The 25,610-nt window shown below is 37.4% G+C and overlaps 2 protein-coding genes across 2 annotated transcripts; one reads left to right on the top strand and one right to left on the bottom strand.

Moving 5' to 3' along the window:
• Positions 1 to 233: 233 nt before the first annotated feature.
• Positions 234 to 25,596, bottom strand: Miga (mitoguardin). Its single transcript, XM_088036323.1, has 5 exons — positions 25,167 to 25,596; positions 24,960 to 25,110; positions 20,758 to 20,955; positions 1,349 to 1,635; positions 234 to 1,281 (listed from the first exon to the last, which is right to left on the bottom strand). The coding sequence occupies exons 1-5, from the start codon at positions 25,260 to 25,262 to the stop codon at positions 451 to 453; spliced, it is 1,563 nt and encodes a 520-aa protein (XP_087892449.1). The 5' UTR covers positions 25,263 to 25,596; the 3' UTR covers positions 234 to 450.
• On the top strand, positions 6,184 to 16,983 carry uzip (beta-pore-forming protein unzipped). Its single transcript, XM_088037093.1, has 3 exons — positions 6,184 to 6,373; positions 14,748 to 14,937; positions 14,988 to 16,983. The coding sequence occupies exons 2-3, from the start codon at positions 14,748 to 14,750 to the stop codon at positions 16,229 to 16,231; spliced, it is 1,434 nt and encodes a 477-aa protein (XP_087893219.1). The 5' UTR covers positions 6,184 to 6,373; the 3' UTR covers positions 16,232 to 16,983.
• Positions 25,597 to 25,610: the final 14 nt, after the last annotated feature.

Genomic DNA, 25,610 nt, shown 5'->3' with positions numbered 1-25,610 from the left:
TAAAAGTAGGAACCTCCATAAAATTTATCGTGATAACTTAAAAACTAAGAAAGATATGAATTTTAATAAAAATTTTCATTTTGAAATATTTAATGCTTGTGGGTTTACCATATAATGTTGGTTGCATAACCTTCGGGCGCTAATGGAGCTATTTCGTTCATTTTTATCGTCAGTTTTCTTTTTTTTAAATCTCAGGTTGTACCTAATTAAAACGCAGCTTGAGATTATTTTTTTTTAATAATTGTCTTTACATAAAAACGAACATACAGTGGTAAAGTGCAATTATTATCTCTCCATCTCTAATTGGCAAGGACTCGAACATTTACGTAAGGAATGTACACCCAAGCCCATGGTTCAATTTTATAAAACCGATCGACGTTGTAATTTCGACTAAAACAACACTCGGTATCATTACCGATCATCCACTTTTGAATAGAAACACGAATGGAACTATGACTGAGCACTTAACCTTTGACTTATATTCTCTATTCTAACTTTCAAATTCTGTACAACATCGATAGCTAATTCCTCAACATTCGTATACCTACACGTCTGAAAACTAAAAATATCAACCAAAAACCCCATAACTTGGTCCTTGAAGTACACACAAGTATCCCTGAGAAGTTCGTCCGGCCCCAGAAAACCCCACGCTAAAAGTGGCGAAAGCTGCTCTGAAATTGTATAAAAATGCGCCATGAAACCTGTGGGGAACTTCAACATCCTCCTCTTGGCCTTAAGAACGGACCACACCGCCGTCGTGAGCGCCGTTTCTTTGAAACCGTTCGACAACCACCGGTTCTGGACGACAGCGGTTACGGAGGAAGGTGGTGAATCCAAGTCTTCAAAAGCATCCATGAGGATGTAGTCCATCACGACGTCGTAAAACGTCAAAGCTTTGACGCCTTTCTGACTGAGTTCCTCTTCGAGTTCGCGCCAGTTGCACGGCTCTTGGATGTATTTGAGCATTTCTTCGTACCCAATAAGGAAGTCTTTTGGGTCTCGATCGGCGTACAATAAAAGATCCGCGAGGATTTGTCGGCCGGCGTCCGCAAACCAGATGTAATTCGACCTGTCGCGGAGAATATGTTGGAAAGCCAGACGCAAACAGTGAAGCTTGCCGAGGTACTCTCCGTCGGAGCCGCACTTCACCAGCTCAGTTCGGAGGGTTCTGCAGGGAATTCCCCCGTTTTCCAGGTGGCGCAGCGCCGCCTGATACAGAGGGAATTGTTCCAAGTCCGGGAAATAGTCGGAGAATTCCTCGAACTCGCGCAGGTCCGCCACCTGCAGAAATTGTTGATTGTTATTATTAACAACTTGAAAAAAAAAATTCTCTGATTTATATACGTACAACATCCTGAGCAGAAGCAAAACTCTCTCCACCGGATAAATCCGCGTCGATTCCGTTTTCGGAAAGGTGAGTGCCGCTCTCTCGACGAAAGAGAACAGATCTTTGGTCTAAGAATAACATCTCAGATTTGTCTTGTAAGTCAATTGCAGAGTCCAGAAGGTGTTGGAGGTCTCTGCAGAAATTCGCCTCTTCGGGGCCGAGGACGGCCACGGCTCCTCCGTCTCGAGTTCGGTAGAGGGCTAAGGCGTCCTCCCAATAGTTTATGCAGGTTTCCAACGCTTCCATTGCTGGAAAATATAGTAACGTTCAAAAATCTGGCATTAAAAAAAGTTGAAAATTTTTGGTACGTTCTAAAATGAAACATTCTAAAATCTCTATTTTATGTTCTAAAATTTTGTGCTTTGGTGCAATTAATGAACACTTTACAAATAGTGACCTCCACAAATTCCATCGTCATAAAAATTAAAAACTAACAAAGATATGAATTTTATTAAAAAAAAGTTGAAAATTTTTAGTTCGTTCTAAAATGAAAAATTCTAAAATCTCCATTTTTTGTTCTAAAATTTTGGGCTTTGGTGAAAAAAAATTAACACTTCAGAAATAGTGACCTCCATAAATTTCATCGACATAACTTAAAAATTATCAAAGATACGAATTTTATTAAAAAAAATTTGAAAATATTTGTTATTTGCAAACCTTTCTAGTTTTCTCTAAAATGGAATACACACATGTGGAGGGTGCAAAACTTTTGAACCTCAGTACAGTAATAACAGGAATTATTTAGGCCTTAGTCATAAATGAAATGTCACACCCAGTTACTAGTTTATATAGCCATGTGTGAATATGGATTTCCATGAGAATACAATGCAGATATGCGGTTTCCTTAATTAGTCATTAATTGCCAGTAGGTCGGGATTTTTGCGGCAAAAACACGATTTACCGTTTCTATATTTAGAACCGGAGATTATAGACGATTGTTGGAATATGTGCGGCTTCGGATTCTTCACTGAACAACTGAAAAAAAATTGGTGGGAACTGAAACAATCCCGTCGTGGGAGAATTTTGTCTCAGTTGCAGTAAAATTGGGTCAAACGGTTGACAATGTTATTCTTAAATACGAGGAGTAACAAACATGAAAATTTGTTGAACTAGAAATCAGTTTGCTGCCTCATTTCCAGCCTTATTAATTGCAATTTAACAATGTCCGTCCCGTATCTAATCCACCCGAGACAGCGCAGCGTTCCATCTCAAGGAGCTTCGTAATTATCGTTCCTATGCAGAGTTCATTGAGATTACATTTTTTGTGGATAAAGAGTCTCGCCGACGGCAATGACGTTCTTAATAAACAAGACATGTTTAATCGCATTTTTCGTATTTTAATCATTATTCGCTTCAGCTGCCACAATGCTGCTGAAAGAACCAACAAAACAAACAAGAAAAATTTTAGGTGATGTAAATTACGCAATAAATTTCGCTTCGATTAATAATTTACATATCTAAATATCGTTATTAAATTTTTACCGAAAATTGGGTGCAGCGACCTTTACGATATCGCGAATTGTACAACTTATTATCATCACATGTAAATAATAGCAGCGATCTTGATCTTGAAAAAACGTCTCGACTTATCAAAGAACAATGACCATTCTCAATGGCTCGATTAAAATGCTGATCGTTTAATAAAAGTCCCACGGGCTCAATTTACACGAAATGGCTCCAGAACTACGACATGTCCGTGTTGTAAACCATCGGAATAAATAGCGACTACTTATGATTCCATCAGAAACAATCACTATTACATGACTTGTACAGTGCAATTGCCCTCTTCCTAATAACGATCGTAGAAATTTATATGCATTACTCCATACGCATCATCATTATTAGTGGACGTATGTCGAGAGCAAACGGGGCCGGAATATTAACAGCTTTTGGGGCTTGTCCACACGTCCATTTAAGATTTTTATCTTTTAACCAGAGTAGGGAAAGTGGGAAATTGTGCATGTTTGCAAGGCCAAAGTTACTATCTTGAATTTTTTATGCACGGCAAAGTCGTAAAAACTATGTGAGGAAATTCCAGTTTGACGGATGACATCGCGATAAAATACACTCACGTTCAAAAATTTTGCAACCCCTTATAAAACTATAATAAATATGAAAATTTAAAGATGGGCATAACTGTATTTTAAACTTTATAAAAAAAGTTGAACATTTTTAGATCGTTCTAAAGTAAAAGTTTCTAAAATCTCTATTTCTTGTTCTAAAATTTTGTGCTTTTGTGCAATTAATGAACCACTTAAGAAGTAGGAACCTCCAAAAATTTCATTGTCATAATCTAAAAAATAACAAAGATACAAATTTTAATAAAAAGAAGTTTAAAATATAAGATTTTTAAAATCCTTTTTAGTTCTCTCTAAAATGGAATTCAAAAATGTGGAAGGTGCAAGACTTTTAAACGTCAGTGTATTCATCCCCTTGCAACATCTTCGAGATATTCTCCCTAATTCCATTATTAAAACCAATAGAATCACGAAATTCCAATCGATACTTTGAACCAAATATATTTCCATGCCATCACTCATACGTGTGAGCTTAGTATTAAAAACGCCATTAAGGCAATTTAACGCAGAGCCAAGAAGTTAGGCAATTGCCGTAACTGCATTCAAACACAGTTAATAATTTAATTCGATGTAATCTAACATGATTATTCATGTCGCACTACTGCAAACTCATTGAAATGAAATTTCATTATGATGTATCCGGTCCGGTCGGGTGAAAATGAGGACTTTTTAACTTTTATAGTGAGTCATTTTCCCAATATGGATAAGATAAACTTTTTCATACACTTTCCGAGTCGTTCACTTTGCTATTTAACGCGTGACTAATGCTTTTTCAAAAGATAAATCACGATATTTTTAAAGTGTGCAATAACAACATAGCCAAGTATGGAGAACAACATTAGTTGCACCTTGTGTGTATCTGTATTTGCATAATAATAAGACAGGTCAGAAACCTGAATATTACCTTAAAAATCATTGTTTTTGTCGTCAAGACTTTTTTCGGATGGAAGCGACAAAAACTCTTTGTTTATCTCGAAGTAGGAGTACAGAAATAGGTACGTCGACTTGCTTTAATATTAATTGTTAAAAGAGGCTGTGACAGGCATCCATTAGATACCAGTTCTCTAAATTTAAAAATGCATCACAAGTTTTATTAACACATCTCATCGGCCTTGATTCGCAGTCACAACTTTCATTTTCATATTTCAGTAGGTCGAAAATGACATCATTTTTTACTCCACAAATTGAGTGTTGTTATGATGTACAATATTTTAAGTAAAATGGTCATGTAACTGAGGGGTGCGGATTTTACGGGCTTTCATAAAATAGTAGATTGTGTAACGAGCGTGGAATGAATGATCCTTTCCCATAAGTACGAACATTTCATACGAGTGGGAAATGCAAGTTATTCTTTTGATGAGCCTCAAAACGCAAGTTTGATAAAAAAATATACTTTTGACTTTTGAAAAATCTAAGAAAGAATTCTTAGCAGAAATGAGCCGAGAAAAACGATGGTGAAAACCGTTTCTCAAAATCTTTCGTAGTTTCGGATATATTGAGCTTAGAAAATTTTCCAACTCAAAATCCAATATCCGAAACATTGATCGCCCTTAACTCAGGTTTTTGTGGACCGATCTTAACGAGTCTTACCTTTTTGGATTCTACGTGAAATTCAGCGTAAAATGAACACCAAATACTTCAAGATTGCTCCATAAATAAGCGAGAAATCGGTCGAAGAAGGTTTACTTAGTTTTAGTTCATGAGGGCTGTACAACAAAAATCGTGCGCATTTACAATGACAAAAGAACGAAAGACGCTGTCAACTATTTTGTCTATTAGCCATGTCGCTATGGCGTTGCTAGGTGACTGTTACACAGTCAACTTTCATTTTCTTTGACCCACGGAGAACACGCTCATTTAGCACCAGTTGCTACAGCAACGAGTGAGAAATAAAAAAGGCGCATACAATGTACTATAATATTTACATGTAGGTACCGGGTGTTCCGCGGATTGCTAAACATGGGGTAATGATATGGAAATCTGAATTTAATTTTTTTCCCCCACTCCCGAAGCTCCACATAAAATTCGATTAACAATGGATTGTGCTTCTTAATTCGAGAGCCATTTTTAGGAACTTTCAGTTGTCTCATCAACAATATGGTTTAATTAAAACGATTCGCACATTATATCTTCCCAAATAAAGTTAAAGGTTACTGAGATTCTTAATTCCCGATAACACTTGAGATATTTATTATTACATAAAGTCACAAAGTGCTGCTTGAATGTGATATTTTGTCAACGAAGATCTGATTTCGTTGAAAAAATTGTTCGTTGTTTGACACTGTTTGATGATTTATTATTGTTTGCTAATTAAAAAACATTGCATTGCAACACATGACATTACCAAACCGAAGACTTTATTTACTTTGACCGTTCCACATAAAGTGAAGAAACAAATATGTAACGGCAGTAAAAAAACTAGTGACATGATTTTATTATAAAGTAAATTCCGTTCACACGATAAAGGCGCGTTTTCTTCATTTTTCCAAACCTATCGATAGCACAAGATCCGTTCAACCTGAACCCGATCGTTTAATAATAATAACAGATCGAAACACCTGTTTTCAGACAAACCGAGCAGGTAAAAACCCAGAAAGCAAACGCAACGCCAAAATGAATAGGAAAAGAACGTTAAGGATCGACCCGGACTATGAATAGTGACGTAGTTCCGGGGCCAATCGAAGCGCAGCACAGGACCCCACTCGGAGTACAGGCCGTAAAACCGGCAAAACGCGCGGGGTCTACGCCATTAGCCGTTCGAATCTCGTTACGAGAGCACGTGAACCCCTCTAGTTCAACGAAAATCGTTATCTTGTGTTGTGACGAAAGTGTGAAATAAATATTGGTGACTTTTCTTTTGGATTTCTTTTCGCATTGCCGGATATTTTTTCGTTACGTTTAACATAAGGTAAGGGAAAAAACACGCCGAACACGTGTCAGTGCGTTTAAAGAACTCAAAGCTCGATTGGCCTCTTCACCGAAAACGAAACGTGATTAATTGAATAGGGAAGATATTAAATCCATTAGGCGCCACTTCCACATATCCAAGAGGAAATCTCGCGCTCGGGAGTCTAGACCAAAGTCCACACACGATGATTCGTGTGAAAGCATCGTGGCGACCGGAAAAATCCGGTTGCATTGCATAATTTATAAATAAATGCGCGAGATTTTGAGATAACGTTGGCCGGACGTGGAGTCATTAAAATTTTGAATGAAAGACGTTGGGCGATGAAGCTTCTCTTCTTCTGTTCCTCAATGGCCACATGGCCCCAAAAAAAGGCTCTTTATTAGTTCCCTATTGTATCCATAACGAAGCTTTTGCTTCATTTTTGATTTTTGATTAAATTCCTGCAGTGCAGACACGATAATTTCAGAGAGGTGCTTGCATTCTCCGCAGTCTTGGTTGAGTTCCAAACCATCAGCAACCGGAAACGACCGTTATTTCCAGGTGAAACAAAATAATGATTCTGTCAAATTTTATTAGAGGATCTCGATAATTGCGGTACCTCTGCGACGATCAATAAATTTAAGCACCAAAAAAAGTCAGAGGATGTGATGCAACGGAACAATTTTTCGGACGAATAAGTAAATGTTTGCTCAAGATTGTCCTTGTCGTTTTGTTTGTGGGTGGGAATTATTTCCATATGATCAGACGAGGATCGTTAAGGCCCACGCAACTGGCCCACCATATACGGATGTTATTAGACATTTTTGGGATTGTTCTTTTGTACACAATATGATGAGATCTCAAGGTTTTGATCAGAAATCTTTTCTCGTTTTTAAATAGAAATTTCCAAAGAGGCGCTTTTCCTTTAGCTCTTTGACTCGCTGGTATTGATTCTTGTTTGTGGTTTTGCAATTTAGTTAACAGCGTTTTAAACCAAATTATCTCTTGACTTTAAATGGTTCATAAACATCAATAATTAAAAGGTATGACGTCATTCCGTCTAATGAAAACTGTACGAAATTGCAAGTTAACTGTAAAACAGATGTAGAATTCATCAAGCGCTGGTAATTGCCGAAACCGGAAACTTCTAAGGACTACACGGTTTTTTAAATCCCAAGTTTTTGTGCCTGGAGACTCGTCACGAGATCTTTGCTGCTGTTCACAACTTTCTCACAGGTGGAGGGTTGGAAATAACACGAAAACTGAAGTTTGTTTCATTTAACCGCTTTTGATTTTCCGTACAAATTAAAAAATGCGGCTTTACGAAGATGATTATTAGGATGTAATAATGATTTCCCCTGATTTTCTAGTGATTTCCTATTGATTTCGTCCAACTTCCCCTGAGCTCCTTGCGATTCTATGTAACTTCCCCTGATTTCGTTGTCATTTTGTCTAACTTCCACTGATTTCCTTTTGATTTCGTCTAACTTCCCTTGATTTCCTACTGAAATCCGCTGATTCCCCCTGATTTCCTTGTCATTTCCTCTAATTTCCTCTGATTTCCTTGTCATTTTGTCTAACTTCCACTGATTTCCTTTTGATTTCGCTTAACTTCCCCTAATTTCCTTGTGATTTCGTCCAACTTCCCCTATTGATGTCTTAATGATTTCCCCTGATTTTCTAGTAATTTCCTATTGATGACATGATGACTTGTCAGGGGTTAATACTTTTTTAAAATGACAGACGTACACCTGACTTCCCCTAATTTCCTTGTGATTTCGCCTAACTTCCCCTGATGTTCTAATGATTTCCCCTGATTTTCTAGCGATTTCGTATTAATTTCGTTCGACTTCCCCTGATTTCCTTTTGTTTTTGTGTAACTTCCCCTTATTTCCTCGATGATTTTCTTGTGATTTTGGTTAACTTCTCCTGATTTCTAGTGATTTTCTATCGATCTCCTCGTGGATCGCTGAAGAGATAAGTTGGCTTTATATATAAGATTAGTTAAGATAAGCCTCTGCTCAGCTTAATTTTTCTGTTTGTTCTTTAAATACTTTTCCTATTGGCGATTTTGACTTTTGACAAATGACACTATTGACAGAGAGCCAAAGTGACGGATTGCAGTACAATGCGAGCGGCACAAAACTACATTCCAACAGTAACTAGATGAAAATCATTTTCAAACACGATGTGTCATCAGATTTTCTCCTGACCTACTTCCACAAAAGTTGAACAAAAAGCTCTTTCATTAGCAGTCAGTCGTGATGTAGCAACATTACACAAAAATGTCAAACAATAAAATACTAGTTTTTTTTGTAAAACGAGCTTCGGACAAGCTGCGAACTTAACCTCTAATCATTGTAATTGGTGGTATAAGAACTTGAAATTTTTTCCGTGCACTTCCTAAGTGACCATCTTACAATTGGAGCTGAACAATTAGTCGACGGAAGCGAGTCATAACTGAATTAACCAGTAAAACATGACTCAAGTCAACGACGTGAATTTTGATTACCAGACGGTGAAAACTGAGTGATTCGAGATGACGTCAAAGTGGTGGTGACCTTTTCGAACAACCCTGTCAGAGTGATAAGTGGGATATTTATGGGTGTGAGCCCTATTGAACGATTATCATCATCAAACGCAATAAAAACTGTCAACTTCACACTAATTTAATCAACCCTCGCGGGTTAAATAGGCGCAATAGAAGCGGGATTTGAATACGTTGTGGTTCTCGTCATTATTAAACGATTTAATTCGATACGGGCGATGTTTCCGTTGCGATGCTCTAACTCCACACTTGTCACTCATTCGTTATTTACTGGCTACCTGCACATACGGTGACATGCAACCCCTCGATGGACATAAAACTGAATGAGAACGCAATGGCGGGTGTGTTTCAGTAGATTGGAAGCGAGGGTGAGGGTGAGAATGGTCGATATTGTCTCCATGTACCTAATGAGAAGAGTTTCTTCATCTATATTTAGAAATGAGGTGAGGTGGTACAATAGCGGTTGTACCGCGACAAGTTCAAGTTCAACGGCCATACGTGCACATATGGAAAGATAGGCGCGTTGTGGCCTTGTACGTGAACTTGGTACAAAGTTTCGCGAACGGATAACCTAAAATGAAAATTCTACCACCACCTCACTTGGAAATCGACAAATTCGGTCGTTTTTTTTACAACTTTTTGACGCTCCTCTCAAGGTCATCGAGTTTTGGACGCGGGCCAGAGGTAGCGTGTCTTCGACAGATACAAGTTCACATTCTTTGAAATCTCTGCAAACGATGAGTCACGAGATTGAAGAGAATATGAGAGGAGTCTTCAGCCTCGGATGATTCAAGTTCGTGTTGCAACATGGGAATCATCTGTGGTTGGCAAAATCTGATCCGGACGTCGTCGTCATCACTGTCATCAGCTTCCACGATTCATTGTCCGTTCTTCTACAAACGATATTGAGTTATTATTCCTCCTACAATCATTCCCACGTTTCGTCTGTGTTTTTGCATTCATTGTTTTGTTTACAATTATCATAATTAAAAGCCACACAGGTGTACCAACAAATGACGCTGTAGAAATGAACAGGTATCTCGCAGTATCCAGGCAAAATAGACACAAATATTTCAAAAACTGGGAACAATTTGCATAAGGCTAAATTTAATAAGGTACAATTTTTATAATAGGTGCTTTTGCCGTTGGAATCATCAGTGACGAGATATTTGCAAAGAATTGTTTTTCATTTCTTTAGCAGCACACCTATCAATAGGGACTTTTGACAATTTGTTTAGAACAATAAAATGAAGGTCCACACAAAAAATCAGCCAGGTTCATGTTTATTTTGCCTGGACTAGAAAGCCCCCAAAATCGGGGCAGTGGAGGAAGAAACTCATTTACAAACTCCTCGCTTTGATGATTTATGAAATTATTTCGCGACGAGCGCTGCATTGTTCGAGATTCTAGAGCATTGGGAAGATGTGATGCCAACCTTGAGACGATATAATGGCACGGAAAAAAGAGAAATTTAGTGCTGGGAAAGAAATGGGTGATCGTCGTACTTTTTCGACGTGACAAAGCCATTTCGTACGGTTTGGGTGAAAATTAATACAAAAAAAAGATGAAGAAACGCGAGAAAGCGTGTCTCCGATTCTATTCCCCATTATCAAGCACGTTGGAGGTGTAAAAAGTCGAATTTACAAAAGTGCAAATTGGCTTTCCATTTTATTACGAATGTACACACACAGTTCTGCTAATGCACGCGTCTTGTTCTTATGCTAATGTGTTTTCATTGAATGAATTACGTAAAAACAAAGTTTTTTTTGTTGTTACTCAACCGAATGAAAAAGCAAGGTTGTGTTGAAGGAAGTATTTATTTGGTTGGCGTAATTTGAAAAAATATCATATGGGTCGGACTATTTACATATTTGGGCCAGGAATGTTTTACATATCTGTTTTACAAATGATCTGTCCGGTATTGATCGCGACGTAATGCGCAATTCAACAGGAATACACACACACGTTACCTGTAATCCCGATAAATCAGGAGGTCTTTACGAACAAGAATAATCAGGCCGATAATACTAATAAATTAGATGTGGGTCTCCAGCATGAATTATGCGTCGTAAAAATAAGTAGGCCCGGTCTGATAATAGTAAATAATACGTAGATATAAAGACATTTCAATAGAGTTATTATATGGCATTGCTGAACACAGGGAAATAACTTGGGAATTTAACTTTTATTTGTTTCCTGCTGTCCCGAACCTTCGAATTAAATTTAAATGGCGGATTGTGCTCTAGAGAATTCTTATTCTGAGAGCCATTTTTAGAGTTCTGTTATTTCGGCGTGAGTAAAAAAAATGAAAATTTGAAAATGAAAATGTTCTTCAATTGTCAGTACCACCAGCTAATTAACTTCTCTAATGAAAAAATGAAAATTTCGAACTCGAAATATCTGAGACAGATTTCTAAGCTAAAAAAATTGCGAGAAAAACGATTTCAAAAAGGGTTTCTTTATATTTCCCTTAATTCCGGGGATATCGAGCAAAATCGTTTTCGTACCTCTGGCGACAAACACAACCTTCAAACGCCTCTAATTCAGTTATTTGTTGACTTACGAGAAAAATGATGACGTTTTGGATTTAGCGCGAAATTCTGCGTTAAATGAGCCCATATATGTAGCTCAAATTTCCTTAACAAATAAACGAAATATCGACCGAATGACATTTTCAGAGGGTGATTTTAGGGTCATTTTTAAGACGCCGTTTTGGGGCGAAAACTGCGTTTAATTTTATTGAATTATATATTGATCGAAAGAGCAGCTCGAGATCTATCAACTGGTCAAATTTCAGATCAATAGGGCAAGTAGTTTACGAGGGGCGATCAAATAACGAAAATCTGAAAATTTTTCATCGATTGAGTCGCAAAATTTTTTTGCCCAAAAAATTAACCATCGAATTTTCGACTTTTGAGATCAGATTCTATAGTAACCGAGAAAAACGATGGTGAAAACCGTTTCTTAAAATTTTTCGTAATTTCGGAGATATTCAACTTTGAAAATTTTTCAACTTAAAATTCAATATCCGAAACTTTGATCGATCATAACTCAGTTATTTGTGGGCCCATCTCAACGAATCTTACGTTTTTGGATCCTGCGTGAAATTCTGCGTAAAATAAGCACCAATACATTCTTTAATATTGCTCCGTAAATAACCAAGATACCAACCGAATTAGATTTAGAAAGTCTCTAAAACCATTTTTCCATCTGGGCTGCTGTGAAAAACAAAAGATGACATACTGTGGATCACACGTAACGAACTGTCAATTAATATGTCATGTATGTCAATTATTTTATTATTTATGGGAAGTTATCAACATTACATAAATTAATGAATATGAAGGCTCATATTAATATTCAAACGAAGTTTATGAGACTTTTGTTTTCTATAGCCCCATTACACCGTAAAAACACATAAAAATCAAAGTTTTTTTGAACACTACATATGAGTAAGTCGTGTAAACGTTCAGTTCTTGACTCGCTGTTATCACTAAACCTGTCGATTGGGTTTTATTGATCCGAGCACTTACCACTCGCATTCGACATAAACTTTTAATACGGCAATATCCTTTGATTTACAGTTAAACAATTATCCGTTTGTGTTCTCTCAAGTGTTAAAATCCATCGTTCCATTAGCGAGAAAATAAAACTCTTCTAATTGACCCGCTACTTGTCGTGGTTTATTGATTCCTTTCTAAACCTCATCTTTACAGTTGAATCTGAAGAAGAATTTTTTCCTTACAAATCGGCCATTATCTTTCATTGATCAAAGTAGCGGTTCGGTTCCGGTCAAATGCTGCATTCCGGTTCGTTAACATTGCACAATTGGGTGTCGCGGCTTAAGTCTAGAAATTCTATACGAGTATGTAAATAAGTCTTCTTTTCGGTGGATTAGTGGGTTGGCGACTTGCTCGCGTGATCGCGGTGCAATAGAGTAGACTAGACGATTAAAGAAACACGAAACGGGAAAAATTTACACTTTCAGAACGTGTCTTTCGCGTAAATAATACGGAGAATTAACATCTGTAACGACTCGGGTTTCGGCGAGATAACGCGGATGGAGGAAAGTTTTGCGATTTCATTTGAAAAAATTGTTTTTGTTATGGCTTGAAAACGGGCTTTCGGGTCATAAATAATTCAACGGTGACGCAACAAATTATCCGTATTCCATTCTAAATCGATCTAGATATTGCATAATTAAAAACAGTGGAGTCAAGTTAAAGGTCATGCCAACAAATATTTATTAATCAAACGCTGATTAGGCAGGGAAAATGCGGACGGACTAGTTTCACCGAAACGAAAAAAAATCGTGTAAAAACGAAATCTTACATAATTACCATGGCATTAGTAAAAGAATTTAAAAGAAATTTTTATTTTTTTTTCATTTTTTTCCTGATGGTGCTAAAATTAAAAATTTAATTCTGGTTAATAAATATGCTGAAAATAATAAATCCCCCAAATTTCATTGTTTTAGCGACAAAACCGTCAGAGATACGGAAACAAAAAAAAATTCTCTCAACCTAAAAATAAAAAGTTCTAAAATTTGTCTTTCTAACCCAAAAGTATTTCAAATTTGTAGAATTATTAAACTGGTCGATAGTAGAAAAGCCCCAAAATTTTATTGTTTTGGCGTTAAAATTGCCCGAGTTATGGGATTTAATCGAAATTATGAATTTTTTTTTATCCTCAAAACAAATTTATATTTTTTTTCTTCCTGGTCATAAAATTTTGTAATTTATTGTGATTAATAAACATGCGGAAAAACAAAAATCGCCCAAATTTCATTGCGTCAAAACTGTCAAAGTTACGGGAATTTTTTTTTTTTGAAAATTTCTCTATAGGTACCCTAAAATATGAATTTTCTAAAATGAGTTTTTTTGGTCCAAAAAAATTGAAATTTTGCGGAGTTATTAAGCGCACCAAAAGTGAAACTCTCCAAATTTCACTGTTTCAGCGTCAAAACTGTCAGAGAAATCATTTTTTTTCTATCAACCCATAAACAAAAATTCCGAGATACGACTCTTTTAGAGCTCACAGTTTTGTTTTTATGTACGTACTAGAAAAAGTACCATTGGAATATGAAAAACCATAAACCAGTTTAATAACACACTCCAATCTCAACATTGTTTACCAACCGACCAAGTCATAATTGTTTAAATCGCAAAACGTGACGCGCAACATCAAAACGTTCACGAATTTTCTTAAATCAACACAATTACGACCACAATGTGGGAATCAATTTTTACCGTTCGTCCACCTAATCAACAATTAAAGCAATTGTGTCAATTTAAACTCGATCTTCTTGCTGCCATTGTCATCTCTCGTTATGTATTCACCGACGCACACCCACATTCTTTATAGTGCCTTGTAATTACTCTTCGTGACTGGCGCGTTCTTCGCGGGATGTCCAACATTGCGAAAGTTTTTAATCGAACAATTTTCTGTAGCTGTTACACGTCCGTCTCTGTACACCTTTACAGCCGAGGGTTTCCATGCCAACTCCCCTGATTCGGCCCCCTCAGGATTTCGCGGACTGCTCAAGGCGTCTGGCGTCAAGTGCCATCCGTTTTGGGGGCCACTAGTATTGTAAATTTAATGAAATTTAGAACGGCGAACGGAAACGATCTCTGCAATTTTGCGGAAAATTATTTCGATCTAAAACTGGCAGGTCGCGCTTTGTTCTTCGTAATTACAGCGTTTGAATTACCTGCAGGTATGCAGGAAGCGCGACTCGAGAGATCGTTTCATGAGATAGCAGAGAACGTCCGGAAATCGATTGGACTCCGGGAAAAAGTCGCCGATGATTCATTGCGATTGTCTAACAGTTCTTGTTTTTCTTTGCAGATGATGAGGATAGTTTCTTTACTCCTGATAGCCACGGCCGCTTTCGTAAGAGGAGACACCTCCGTTTACATTTTATCGCAGAATTTGGAGCAAGTCGTTACGTCCTCGACCCTCCAATGGGTGTCTTCCTCTGGGTTCAACGAGAGCATGCTGAGTAACGCCGTCGTGGCCGCGTTCCAAATCACCGAAGGTAATTGACCAAACCAAAACTCCCCCAACTAACAGTACTTTTTCTCCCAGATGAAGACAACGGTGAGGAACAAGACACCGGCCGACCCGTGTACGTCTGCCGGGCAAAAACCAACTACATCTGGGTGTCGGGCCAATTGCGCCCGAAGAAACGCGCGTGCACCGTCTCCATGTACAAGAAGGTGTCCCACTACGACGACTTCCAAGTCCTCATCAACATAGAAAACAGCGCTCGCCTCAGCTGGGTGTACAAGAACCAATACACCACGTCGAGCCCAGAAGGTGGCGTCACCAGCGGAGAAGGACGTGAAGGTCCCTTGAGGAACTTCGTCGCGAGACGACAGGCGAAAAGCCACAATAAACCGTCGTCACTCACTTACAACGTCGGCAAATTTAATCCTTCGGACAACCTGGGGGTTTTCGACGTCGTCGACCAAAACAACGAAGAGTTGAAGTTCCCGGACGGAGAGATTCTGGTGGAAACCGAACCGATCAGTTACGAGATGAGGGGGATTAAGTTCGATCGAATTCGATCGCGGTACAATAAGAAGCGGAGGGTGTTGGGGCACGCCGTTCTAAAGAACTCCGAGAGTGGAGTACAGAGAGTTGACACGGTGATTAGTTACAATTACTCCTACTCCATCTATTGGGGGAAAGGGCACGGACTTCTTACTGGTTTGAACTTCACCGTGTTCTTGAAGAACGGGACTAAGAGCGGAAACTGGGCGCTCCCAAGGAGCGAGGATGTGGTCGAGACCCAAACCATCGAAAAGTACCTAGGGGAAGGCACCGCTGTCAATGTCACCCTCTATGGTAACTACACGGAAGCCGACGTTCCGTATACCGCCACCGTGCACGCCCTCTACAAGGACAAAGAACAGAAATCGCGTCTCTTGTCGGACAGCAAACGCGAGCACCTCATCACCGAAGTGACCATCGACTTCGGCCCCGTGTACTTCTTGCACAACAACAGTCACGTCCCCACCACCACGACGACGACAACCACCACGACCACCACCACCACGTCAGCGACGACAAGTCGCCAATCCACCACCAACAAAGTGGTGCCGCTGGAAACCCCCCAGGTGGTCCAGGTGCGATTTTCCGACAACCAGCCTGACGAGGCGTCCGCTATTAAAATCCACGAAAACAGCAGCATGATGTCCGACGCGAGCAACGCCGACGCTGAGGCGGCGTCGACGACGACGAAGAAGAACCAGGCGAGTTCTTCGTGGAGGATTTTCGCCGACTTTTTCGTGTTTGGGGTGGTTTTAATGGCGCTGCGGGTGACGTAAAGTGGTGCAATTTTTTTGAAACTCAATGTGGCTTGGTTTAGAGTGTGCGCGGCGCGGACGATGAATGTTGGAGGAATCGAATCGTGTGAAAACTCGGCTTTAATTATTTACTTGTAGGATTATGTAATAGCAGTTATTTTCATCTGTAGTCATCATAATGAAGAGTGTAAATAGACTGTAAATATGCGACAAGGGGCAGGTGGGGCACCTCTAAGTGTTAATAATAGTGTTGGTGATATTCCGAATGTGACGTCCATGTTTAGTGAAGAGAATGGCGACGTTCTAACAGGCTTGGATATATTTTTGCTATCGACTTCAAGCTAGTTTTCAGTATTGACGACGAGGAGGTACAAAGAAAAACGGAAACGTGGTTTCATTCCATTTTTTCAGTACAAAATTTTAGGCTAGAGCCAGAAATATCAGAACCAGTAAATAGGCTACTTGAAAAAAATACATGTGATAATGTTGTATTCCAAATAAATAGCTTCTTGAGCTTTCCAAGTATTCAAATCAAAGAAAAAATCAAAAATCATAAAAATCGTTGAAGACTTTCCAATGTTCGTGTTCCTATAAAAATATCAATCAAGCACTTCGATGTTTGTTACTCTAGATCTAGCGGACGGCGATTTTGATTGAATACTGCAGCGTGATGATTTACCCATTGGACTGACACATGTATAAAATTACTCGTTCTAAATGTACATTTCATGTAACTGTAGATATTTTAAAATATACTTAAAATCATATACGAATATTCCTTCGTTTCATTTATCCGGAAATCCTGCATTTGACGACTTTTCAAGAGACACTCGGACGAGTTTTTTGTGTCAAGGTCGTATCCATCAAGGTTGTGCAATAAAACTAAATTCAATGATTATGATGACCCAGTTGATACAAAAATGAAACCAAAATACGAGATGACATCACGTCAATGAATAAATCGTTCCAAGGAAACGGTTTTGGGGTTTCGCGTTCTTTTTGGACCGTTTAATTTATGATGGCGAGGTTGGAATTTCAAAGGGGGCAACAGCTGGCGTTAGGCTGGGGGAGAAACATGAAGCTGGCAGGCACCTTGTTTGCGATCAGGGCGAGCCACACCCTTTGTAACAGTCTCAAAGAGTCGGCTCCACTAAAATTTAGTAATTGTGGCGTTTGTGTCTGTCTATACAGGGTGTTGCGCGGATTGCTGAACGTATTTTATTTTTTTCAAATCAAATTTGGCTAATGACGGATTGTGCTCTTGAGAATTCTTATTCATAGAGCTATTTTTAGAATTCTGTTTTTACGGCATTAGTAAAAAAATTGAATTAAAAATGTAAAATTGTGAAAATTAACTATCCACAACTTTAATTAAACGCTTCTAATTCAGTTATTTCTGAACGTACTTGAATATATCGCCCAGTTTTAGATTCCGCGTGAAATTCTGCGTAAAATGAGCACCAATACTTTAATATTGCTCCGCAAATACCTTTCGAAACTAAAAGTTCATTATCCCTAACTTTAAACGCTTCTAATTTTTCGTATGAGTATTCATTATTTCATTTCAGCATTCATACGTGACAGTTTTTCAATTTTCCGCACCACCACCTTCGAAATTTCGAGTGGCAAATTTGAAATTTCACGTTTTCGATTCGATTTTTTTGAATAATCTCGCAATAAAATCGACATTTGCCTCCATTTGAAAACCAATAAGTCCCCCAACTAAACAATTTGTAACATTCCGTAATAACCGGAAATTAACTCAATGAATTTTTGTCCACAAATTGATTTTAAACTCCAATTCGCCCGAACCCGCTCAATTACGCTTTCAAATATTTGCTTATTCTTATTAACATCAACAGACGCGCAAACTGTTTCTTTCCCACCCTGTAAACGCTCGCTCAGTAGACAAAAACAAGTTGATTTCAGCTACTGATAAAAAAGAGCCAAGTCGCAACCACATACCAACATCACACTTTATTAATTGACGGCTCGCGTCTCTACATAAACAAGACGCAGATGGTCTCTGGAATAATTGTGACCTCGCGCGATCTAAGAATTCTATAAGAAAATTGGAGAAATGGGTTTTCAGCTGTTGAAGCAGACAGTGTTCGCCTGGTCGACATTCCGGTATCGATCTAACCGGAGTTCCACCGGAAAGGGAGAGACGCAAGGGGCAAATTGCTCACGCACCCCCGACGGCGGCGAGGCGACGGCGAGTCTGCTATTGCTGCAGAGGCCGCAGTTGCATTTTCACTTGAGTGCCTCATTGAGTATTGATGAAGGATTAAACGCATACCAGGGACGGGCTTGAGGAGGAACGTCGATAGTACCAACTATAACATTTGTATCATTTGTGTTTGATTCGTTAAAACGTGAAGACATTCTGTGGATGAGATCTCTCTAAAACAATATATTCTGGTCACGTAACTTGTCAAGGCCTTAGTGTGTTCCTTCCACCACGCTAATTCGTTCTACCCAGCAGAGGAAATTCATGTTTAAAGGGACAACCTGGCTGTTAATAGAGACTTAAATCCTTTATGTTGGCGATCCTGACATTAACATGTGCAAATCGTGTTATCTATGCATCTGTATGCCCTCTCCGTGATGATATTATTTTCTTATTATAGGGGCAGGATGTGGAAAAAGCGTTGGCGAGCAGTTCTACAACTTATTTTCCCTTCATGATTATACTATTTGCTTTCCGAAGAGATTTTGTTTGGTGTATCAACGAAGATCATTCCTTTCAAGGAAGTTTGTAATATTTAAATGGTTTTTCTTTCATAACTTTTTCTTTAATCACCTTCCACCCACACAAATGCATCATTATAAGTATGTATTTTTGTTCTACAACGTTCTACTTTAGGGGAGTTGTTAAGCAGGTCTAAAACTAGTAATATCTCCAAATTTCATTATTGAGCCGCAAAAACTTGCAGAGTTACTAATTTTTATTTTCAAAATTAAAAATTTTTAGCTCATCTTCAAAATAAAAAATTCTAAAAAATTGAGTTTTTGTTCTAAAACATTCTAATTAGGGGGAGTGGTTAAGTAGGTACAAACTAGTAATCGCCCCAAATTTCATTGCCGTGGCGTGAAAACTCCCAAAGTTACAAATTTTTATTTTCAAAAATTTGAAATTTTTAGCTCATATTCAAAATAAAAAATTCTAAAAAATTGTTCTTTTGTTCTATAACGTTCTAATTTAAGGGAGTGTTAAGCAGGTCCAAACTAGTAATCTCCCCAAAATTCGTTGCCATGGCGTGAAAACTTCAAACGTTACAAATTTTAATATTCAATAATTGAAAATTTTTAGCTCATCTTCAAAATAAAAAAAAAAATATTTTGTTCTACAACGTTCTAATTTAGGAGAGTTAAACAGGTCCAAACTAGTAATCTCCCCAAATTTCATTGCCGTGGCGTGAAAACTTCCAAAGTTACAAATTTTAATTTTCAAAAATTGAAATTTTTTAGCTCATCTTCAAAATAAATAATTCTCAAAAAATGCTCTTTTGTTCTCCAACGTTCTAATTTGGGGGAGTTGTGAAGCAGGTCCAAACTAGTAATCTCCCCAATTTTCATTGCCGTGTCGTGAAAACTTCAGAGTTACAAATTTTAATTTACAAAAATTGAAAATTTTTAGCTCATCTTCAAAATAAACTTATTTTTCCTTCATGATTATACATACCATTTGTTTGCCGAAGAGATTTAGTTTGGTGTATCAACGAAAAGATCATTCCTTTTAAGCAAGTTTGTAATATTTAATTGGTTTTTGTTTCATTAACTTAAGGTGTACCACCCACACAAATGCATTATAAGTATGTAGAAATTTGAGTTGAACGTGTGTGGGTGCTGACATTCCATCCGACCCTGATGAGGATGATGACTTTTGTCTCGTCACTATGCAAACTTCCTTGTATTTCCTCCCTTCATTCTTTGTTTAACTTGTTTACTTAGATGGCGCCCGACCAAAGCCCAGATAACGGTGAATACTCAATTTCAATCATATCAGGAACGACATTTAATTGTTTGTTGTGCATGCGCCTAATTATCAGGTAGAATAAGAGACAAAAAAAGTTCTGTTTGTCTTAAAAAAGTGTGTTTGCCGTAATTGTTACCTGAGCAACCTTGAAATGAACAATCATAATATAATTAGTGCGGGATTTGTTTTATTACTTCGCGAGTAAACAGTTATTGCGAATTGGTTTTTGTCTTTGGTTTTCTCGTTGGAAAGGGCACAAAAAGTCATTCATTCCCCCACGAAATAAAAAACATTTTCATACGTGAGGTGACCTTTCTTAAATGTGATAGGAGTCTTATAAATCATAAATAATCGTCGTCTCTTTCCGCTACTTGTACTTGTACTGTTATCACCCTGTAGACTAAGAGAACACCTCAAGCCTTATTATAGCCAACTTGCACGAAACGAATCTTTAAGTAATGTTTGTCTTACAGGTACTTTAATAATTATGGTGGTTCGCCACTAGACTTTTTATATCGTTGTCTCCTCTGGTCACTGGCGTAATAAATTCTTCACTACTTGCACTCACCCATAACTCCTATCTGTTGCGGTGTCAACTGTGAAGTATTGGTGTGGTCGGGGGCGGCCAACCCTCCACTCGTCAGACTTCCAGAGGCTACGGAAGCCCTTTCACTGTTAATCGTCGATCCTTGCCTCGTTAGTCGATCTCCATAGATGTTACTGTAGGCTGCACTTCTTCGGCCACTACTTGCTTGACTTATTACGTCTGAAATAAAAGAGAAATTCTTCGTTACGATGGACCTGATGTGGTTCAAAGGGGTTAATATGTGGAAATTTAAGCGTCTAGGGAAACTTGACGAGTTATCGACAAGCAGTGTGTGCAGGCAAGAGGTGGTGAAGGCGCAAAGCAGTAAATACAATGTTAAAATTTTATTGCCAATAAATGTCACAATTGTCATCAATTTGTGCATTTTTCGGGGATGGAGTAAAACCTGTTATTACGAAACACGTACCGTTATGAGGTTTTACATTACTCTTGAGTTTTAAAGAACTGTTTGTATGTACATATGGAACCAGTTTTTGCCATTTTATCTCAGTTACAGTTACCCTTTTTAGCGTGCCATAATACAGATGCGCTAGAACGTACACAACATTTAATCAGACAGTTCAATACTAATTAAAGATTCTTGGTAGTCATTTTAGACAGTAATATAAATAATGGTACTTAGCTGCCGTTATACGGACTCTCTAATTATAAAAAAAAAATTCTTTGGTTCTACGACGTTCTAATTCGGGGAAATTGATGAGGAGACCCAAACTAGTAACTTCCCCAAATTTCATTGCAATAGCGTGAAAATTCCCAGAGTTACAAATTTTTATTTAAAAAAATGGAAATTTTAGTTCATCTTCAAAATAAAAAATTCTAAAAAAAAATGCTTTTTTGTTCTACAACGTTCTAATTTGGGGGAGTTGTTAAGTAGGTTAAAACTAATAATCTCCATAAATTTCATTGCCGTGACGTGTAAACTTCCACAGTTACAAATTTTTATTTAAAAAAAAATGGAAATTTTAGTTCATCTTCAAAATAAGAAATTCTAAAAAATTGCTCTTTTGCTCTACAACGTTGTAATTTGGGGGAGTTGTTAAGGAGGTACAAACTAGTAACCTACCCAAATTTCATTGCCGTGGCGTGAAAATTCTTAAAGTTACAAAACTTAAGCAACTTATTGGTAATTATCAACAAAGAATGTTAGATTTTTCTCAAATAATATTTTTTTATTATGGCGCCACAGGGGAATCTCGAATGACCTTTAGCTATGCATAAAATACAAGTAAGTACTTAATATATGTATTTGTTGTAAATATTCAAGGCCGTTGGTTAACACTGTCGTAACTTTGAACGTTTCTAGAATGTTTACGATTAACAACATTCAAGTGAAAAGTGACAACACGAATATGCTACTCTACAAAGATAACAACAAAAAGTACCCGGAACTCTCTTTTAGACGTATAAATTTGAACACTGGTATTTTAATAATGGTCGTGAAACTGGGTTTAGCTTCGTTTTTAGAATTCCTTCAAGACACATCTAGTTATTATGAACTGTGTTAAGCACGAAAGTTAAATAATAGGAGTAATAATAATAATAATAATTGGTTGTATTTTACAGAGACTTTATAATGTACTATCAATTATCCATGGCACACAACTGTTATTAATACCATTCAGGAGTTCCCATAATTTTTAGTTTGTAGATCTAGATATTACGAGAATCAGATAAAAGACCCTGATATTATTGATCATCTCATTAAAAGCACACTGTACAATATTAGCGATTGTCCCAGAATCAGAATAGCTCGATTCATTACAAAGCTATTCAAACAAACTAGCAAATGAAGACCGAAAACGTGTACTTAGGATCATTAGATTACATACAGGATGTTCAAAAAATGGCGTAGCAACTGAAACCTTACGATTTGGTTTAATTTGGGTGAATTATTAATGAGTATGTCCCGGAAATATATACACAGGTGTATGAGGGCAGTGGATGTTTTTAAATATTAGACCTACATATAACAAGTTTATTTTTTGCTGATTAGCTGACACTATTGCGTAATTGTTACTCAAGGACACGCTAATTTGTGATTCAATTCGATGAACTAAAATGGAGTCATACAGGTGTCCGGAAATTCGCCTCTCTGTAAAACCGCAGTAAAACCAAAACAAAATGTTGTCACAAACGCATTGGAACGGGAACTAGTCGGATAGTCCAATAATGGCAGTGTACATGTAAATCTAAATAAACAGTCAATAAGTAACCCACGTTCCGCTGCTTGCCTACCAAAGTAATTTCGGTCTCGCTGCTCTAAGGGCGTTTTGATGGAACCGCAATTACCCAATAATACTATGTGCCTATGTGTAGCGCAGTCGGTGGCCTTGTCGAATTAAACGACCTCAATCATAATTAACCTTGACTGAATTTCAACTGCTCTTATCAGTGACATTTGGGCAGCGATTGTGAACTGGACCAAATTTTCGATATTCAATCAATTAAATTTGCAAATTACGTAATTTGGAGTTGAGAAACTTATTTAATTTAATTGGAGTATATCTGGAGGTGGCCTGGTGAATTTTTGAACTTGCATCGAAACATAAATTTTAATCGGCATAACTCAGTATTTGTTGTCGTATGTGGATTGAGCCCGGATTTGAAATCTGCGCAACATTCTACGTGAAATGAGTAATAATAACTCAATTTTACTCCAAAAATAAGCGAAATATCAATTTCAGAACTTTGCCATAGTTTTAGTTGTGAATTTTCGCGAAAAACTACAACTTTTGACTTTTGAAAAATCTAAGAACGATTTCTTAGCTAAAAAATAGCGATAAAAACGATAGCGCAAACGGTTTCCTAATATTTCTAATAGTTTCCGAGATAATGAGCAAGGATTGTTTCGAAGCTTCAAAAATTTGGCCCTCTGGCGACAACCCAAAAATTCAAACGGTCATAACTCAGTTATTTGTTGCCGAAAATTAAAAATTCTTGCGGCTTTGAATTGAGTGTGACATTCTGCGTAAAATGAGCCCAAATTTGTAGAATTTGCTTAATAAAAAAACGAGGCATTGGCCAAAAACTACTTTGAAGAGATCATTTTGGGGTGATTTTCAATTAGTTTTCAAGGTGAAAACGACGTTTAATACCTTTGTGTTTTTAGATCAATCGAAAGAGGAGCTCTAAATCTATCTACTGGCCAAATTTGAGATCGATCGGACAAATAGTTTACGAGTTATGGTCAAAAATAATAAAATTGAAAAATTTTCATCGTTTGAGTCGGAATTTTTTTTCGCGAAAAATCGACTATCGAATTTTGGGCTTTTGGGCACTTTTTCTAACGTAAAATGAGCCGAAGAAAACGATGGCGCAAACCGCATCTCAATATCTCTAATAGTTTCCGAAATATTTAACTTTAAAAATTAGGAAAAATTAGGAAACCAACTCAGTTATTTGTCCTCGCATCTGAATTTCAATCCCAGATTTGAAATCTGCGCAAAATTCTGCGTAAAATCATGTAAACAACGAAAGTTTACTAAAAATAAGCGAGATATCGACATCAGAAGTTTGGGATAGTTTTAGTCACGAATTTTCGCGAAAAACTGCAACTTTCGGCTTTTGGAAAATCAAAGAACTTTTTTAAGCAAAAAATCGCGAGAAAAACGATGGCGCAAACGTTTTTCAATATTTCTAATAGTTTCCGAGATATTCAAAAATTGTTTCGAACCTTCAAAAATTTGGCCATGACTTCGTGATTTATTAGCTTACGTTAAAAATTCGCCCAGTTTTGGATTCCGCGTAAAAGTTCTGTGTTAAATGAACACAAATAATTTGAGTTTGCTTCACACATAAACGAGATATTGATCAAAATCTGTTTTCAAGGAGTCTTTTGGGGTGAATTTTTTCAAAGCGAAAACTACGTTTGATTGAATGGCTCTTCAAGTGAAGTGTGTTACAATTTATTGTAATGTTTACGACCCTTAAAAAAAAGGAAATATTAAAGCAAGCACAGGGCATTTTCACGTGTAGATAACCAACATTTCAGCCACCACACGCGCGACATCTAGTGAACGAAAATTAACACATGCAACACCGCCAAAAATGCCCAATTTAAAACAAATCATTTAATAAATTGTTCAACAAAGGCCCTATAATTACGAAATCCCAGTCCAAACTAATTTTCTAGATTTACAAACAATTAAGAGATCAACGGTTACCTCCATTTGGGCTCCTAACTCCTGAAATTCGTGACCTCTTGGGATAAATTCTTCTAAATTTCGTCAAATCTACAGTACGTTTCTTTCGTCGTAAATACCTCGATAACAGTCCGACTACTGCTATGCTAGCAGTTACTGACACTACTATAACCTAGAAAAAGAATTGTACTATGTATTACCCTTGGAAGACAACTAACTACAAATTACCTTCTGTCTAGTAGACAAGGCAAATCCTTTAGGCAGTACGTCTCTTAGCTTATTGAAATGATCACAAACTACCTCCAAATGCGACAATAAAGACATTTTGTTAGACTTGTTTATAGGTTATGACAACACAATAGTTTAGAATCGCAGGAGAACATTGGTTTTTTAGGACTTAAATAATGGCACAAATAAATTTACTCAACTGTTTATATTAATGTTGTAAAACATTGTAAAATTTTGGAAACAGAATGATTTAAAATTGACACAAAGTTAAAACTCCCGGTACAACAAACGTCACTTACGCATTGATCACGTACAGCAAAATCTAGGGACTTTCGTTTTATTTCAACGAGTTATTGGTATTAATTTCAGGTGTTTCACGTGAAAAGAATGTAAAGTGAACATTCACTAACTTAATTATTGTGATAATTGTCACTATTTATTGCC

The sequence above is a fragment of the Gnatocerus cornutus genome, chromosome 5, assembly GCF_029298725.1.
Source record: "Gnatocerus cornutus isolate USDA-ARS CGAHR chromosome 5, icGnaCorn1.1, whole genome shotgun sequence".
NCBI lineage: Eukaryota > Metazoa > Arthropoda > Insecta > Coleoptera > Tenebrionidae > Gnatocerus > Gnatocerus cornutus.
The sequence above is the reverse complement of the archived record's forward strand: the minus strand, read 5'-3'. Positions and strand labels throughout refer to the sequence as shown.

What these genes read in the sequence shown, in the direction of transcription:
- Miga (XM_088036323.1), bottom strand. Translation starts at nt 25,262, where the DNA reads ATGTCTTTATTGTCGCATTTGGAGGTAGTTTGTGATCATTTCAATAAG. An exon ending in AGTTAGGAGCCCAAATGGAG is followed by an intron (nt 20,956 to 24,959) that starts GTAACCGTTGAT and finishes CTTTTATTTCAG; the next exon opens with ACGTAATAAGTCAAGCAAGT. An exon ending in GCAACAGATAGGAGTTATGG is followed by an intron (nt 1,636 to 20,757) that starts GTGAGTGCAAGT and finishes TATATTTTCCAG; the next exon opens with CAATGGAAGCGTTGGAAACC.
- uzip (XM_088037093.1), top strand. Translation starts at nt 14,748, where the DNA reads ATGATGAGGATAGTTTCTTTACTCCTGATAGCCACGGCCGCTTTCGTA. An exon ending in CGCGTTCCAAATCACCGAAG is followed by an intron (nt 14,938 to 14,987) that starts GTAATTGACCAA and finishes TTTTTCTCCCAG; the next exon opens with ATGAAGACAACGGTGAGGAA.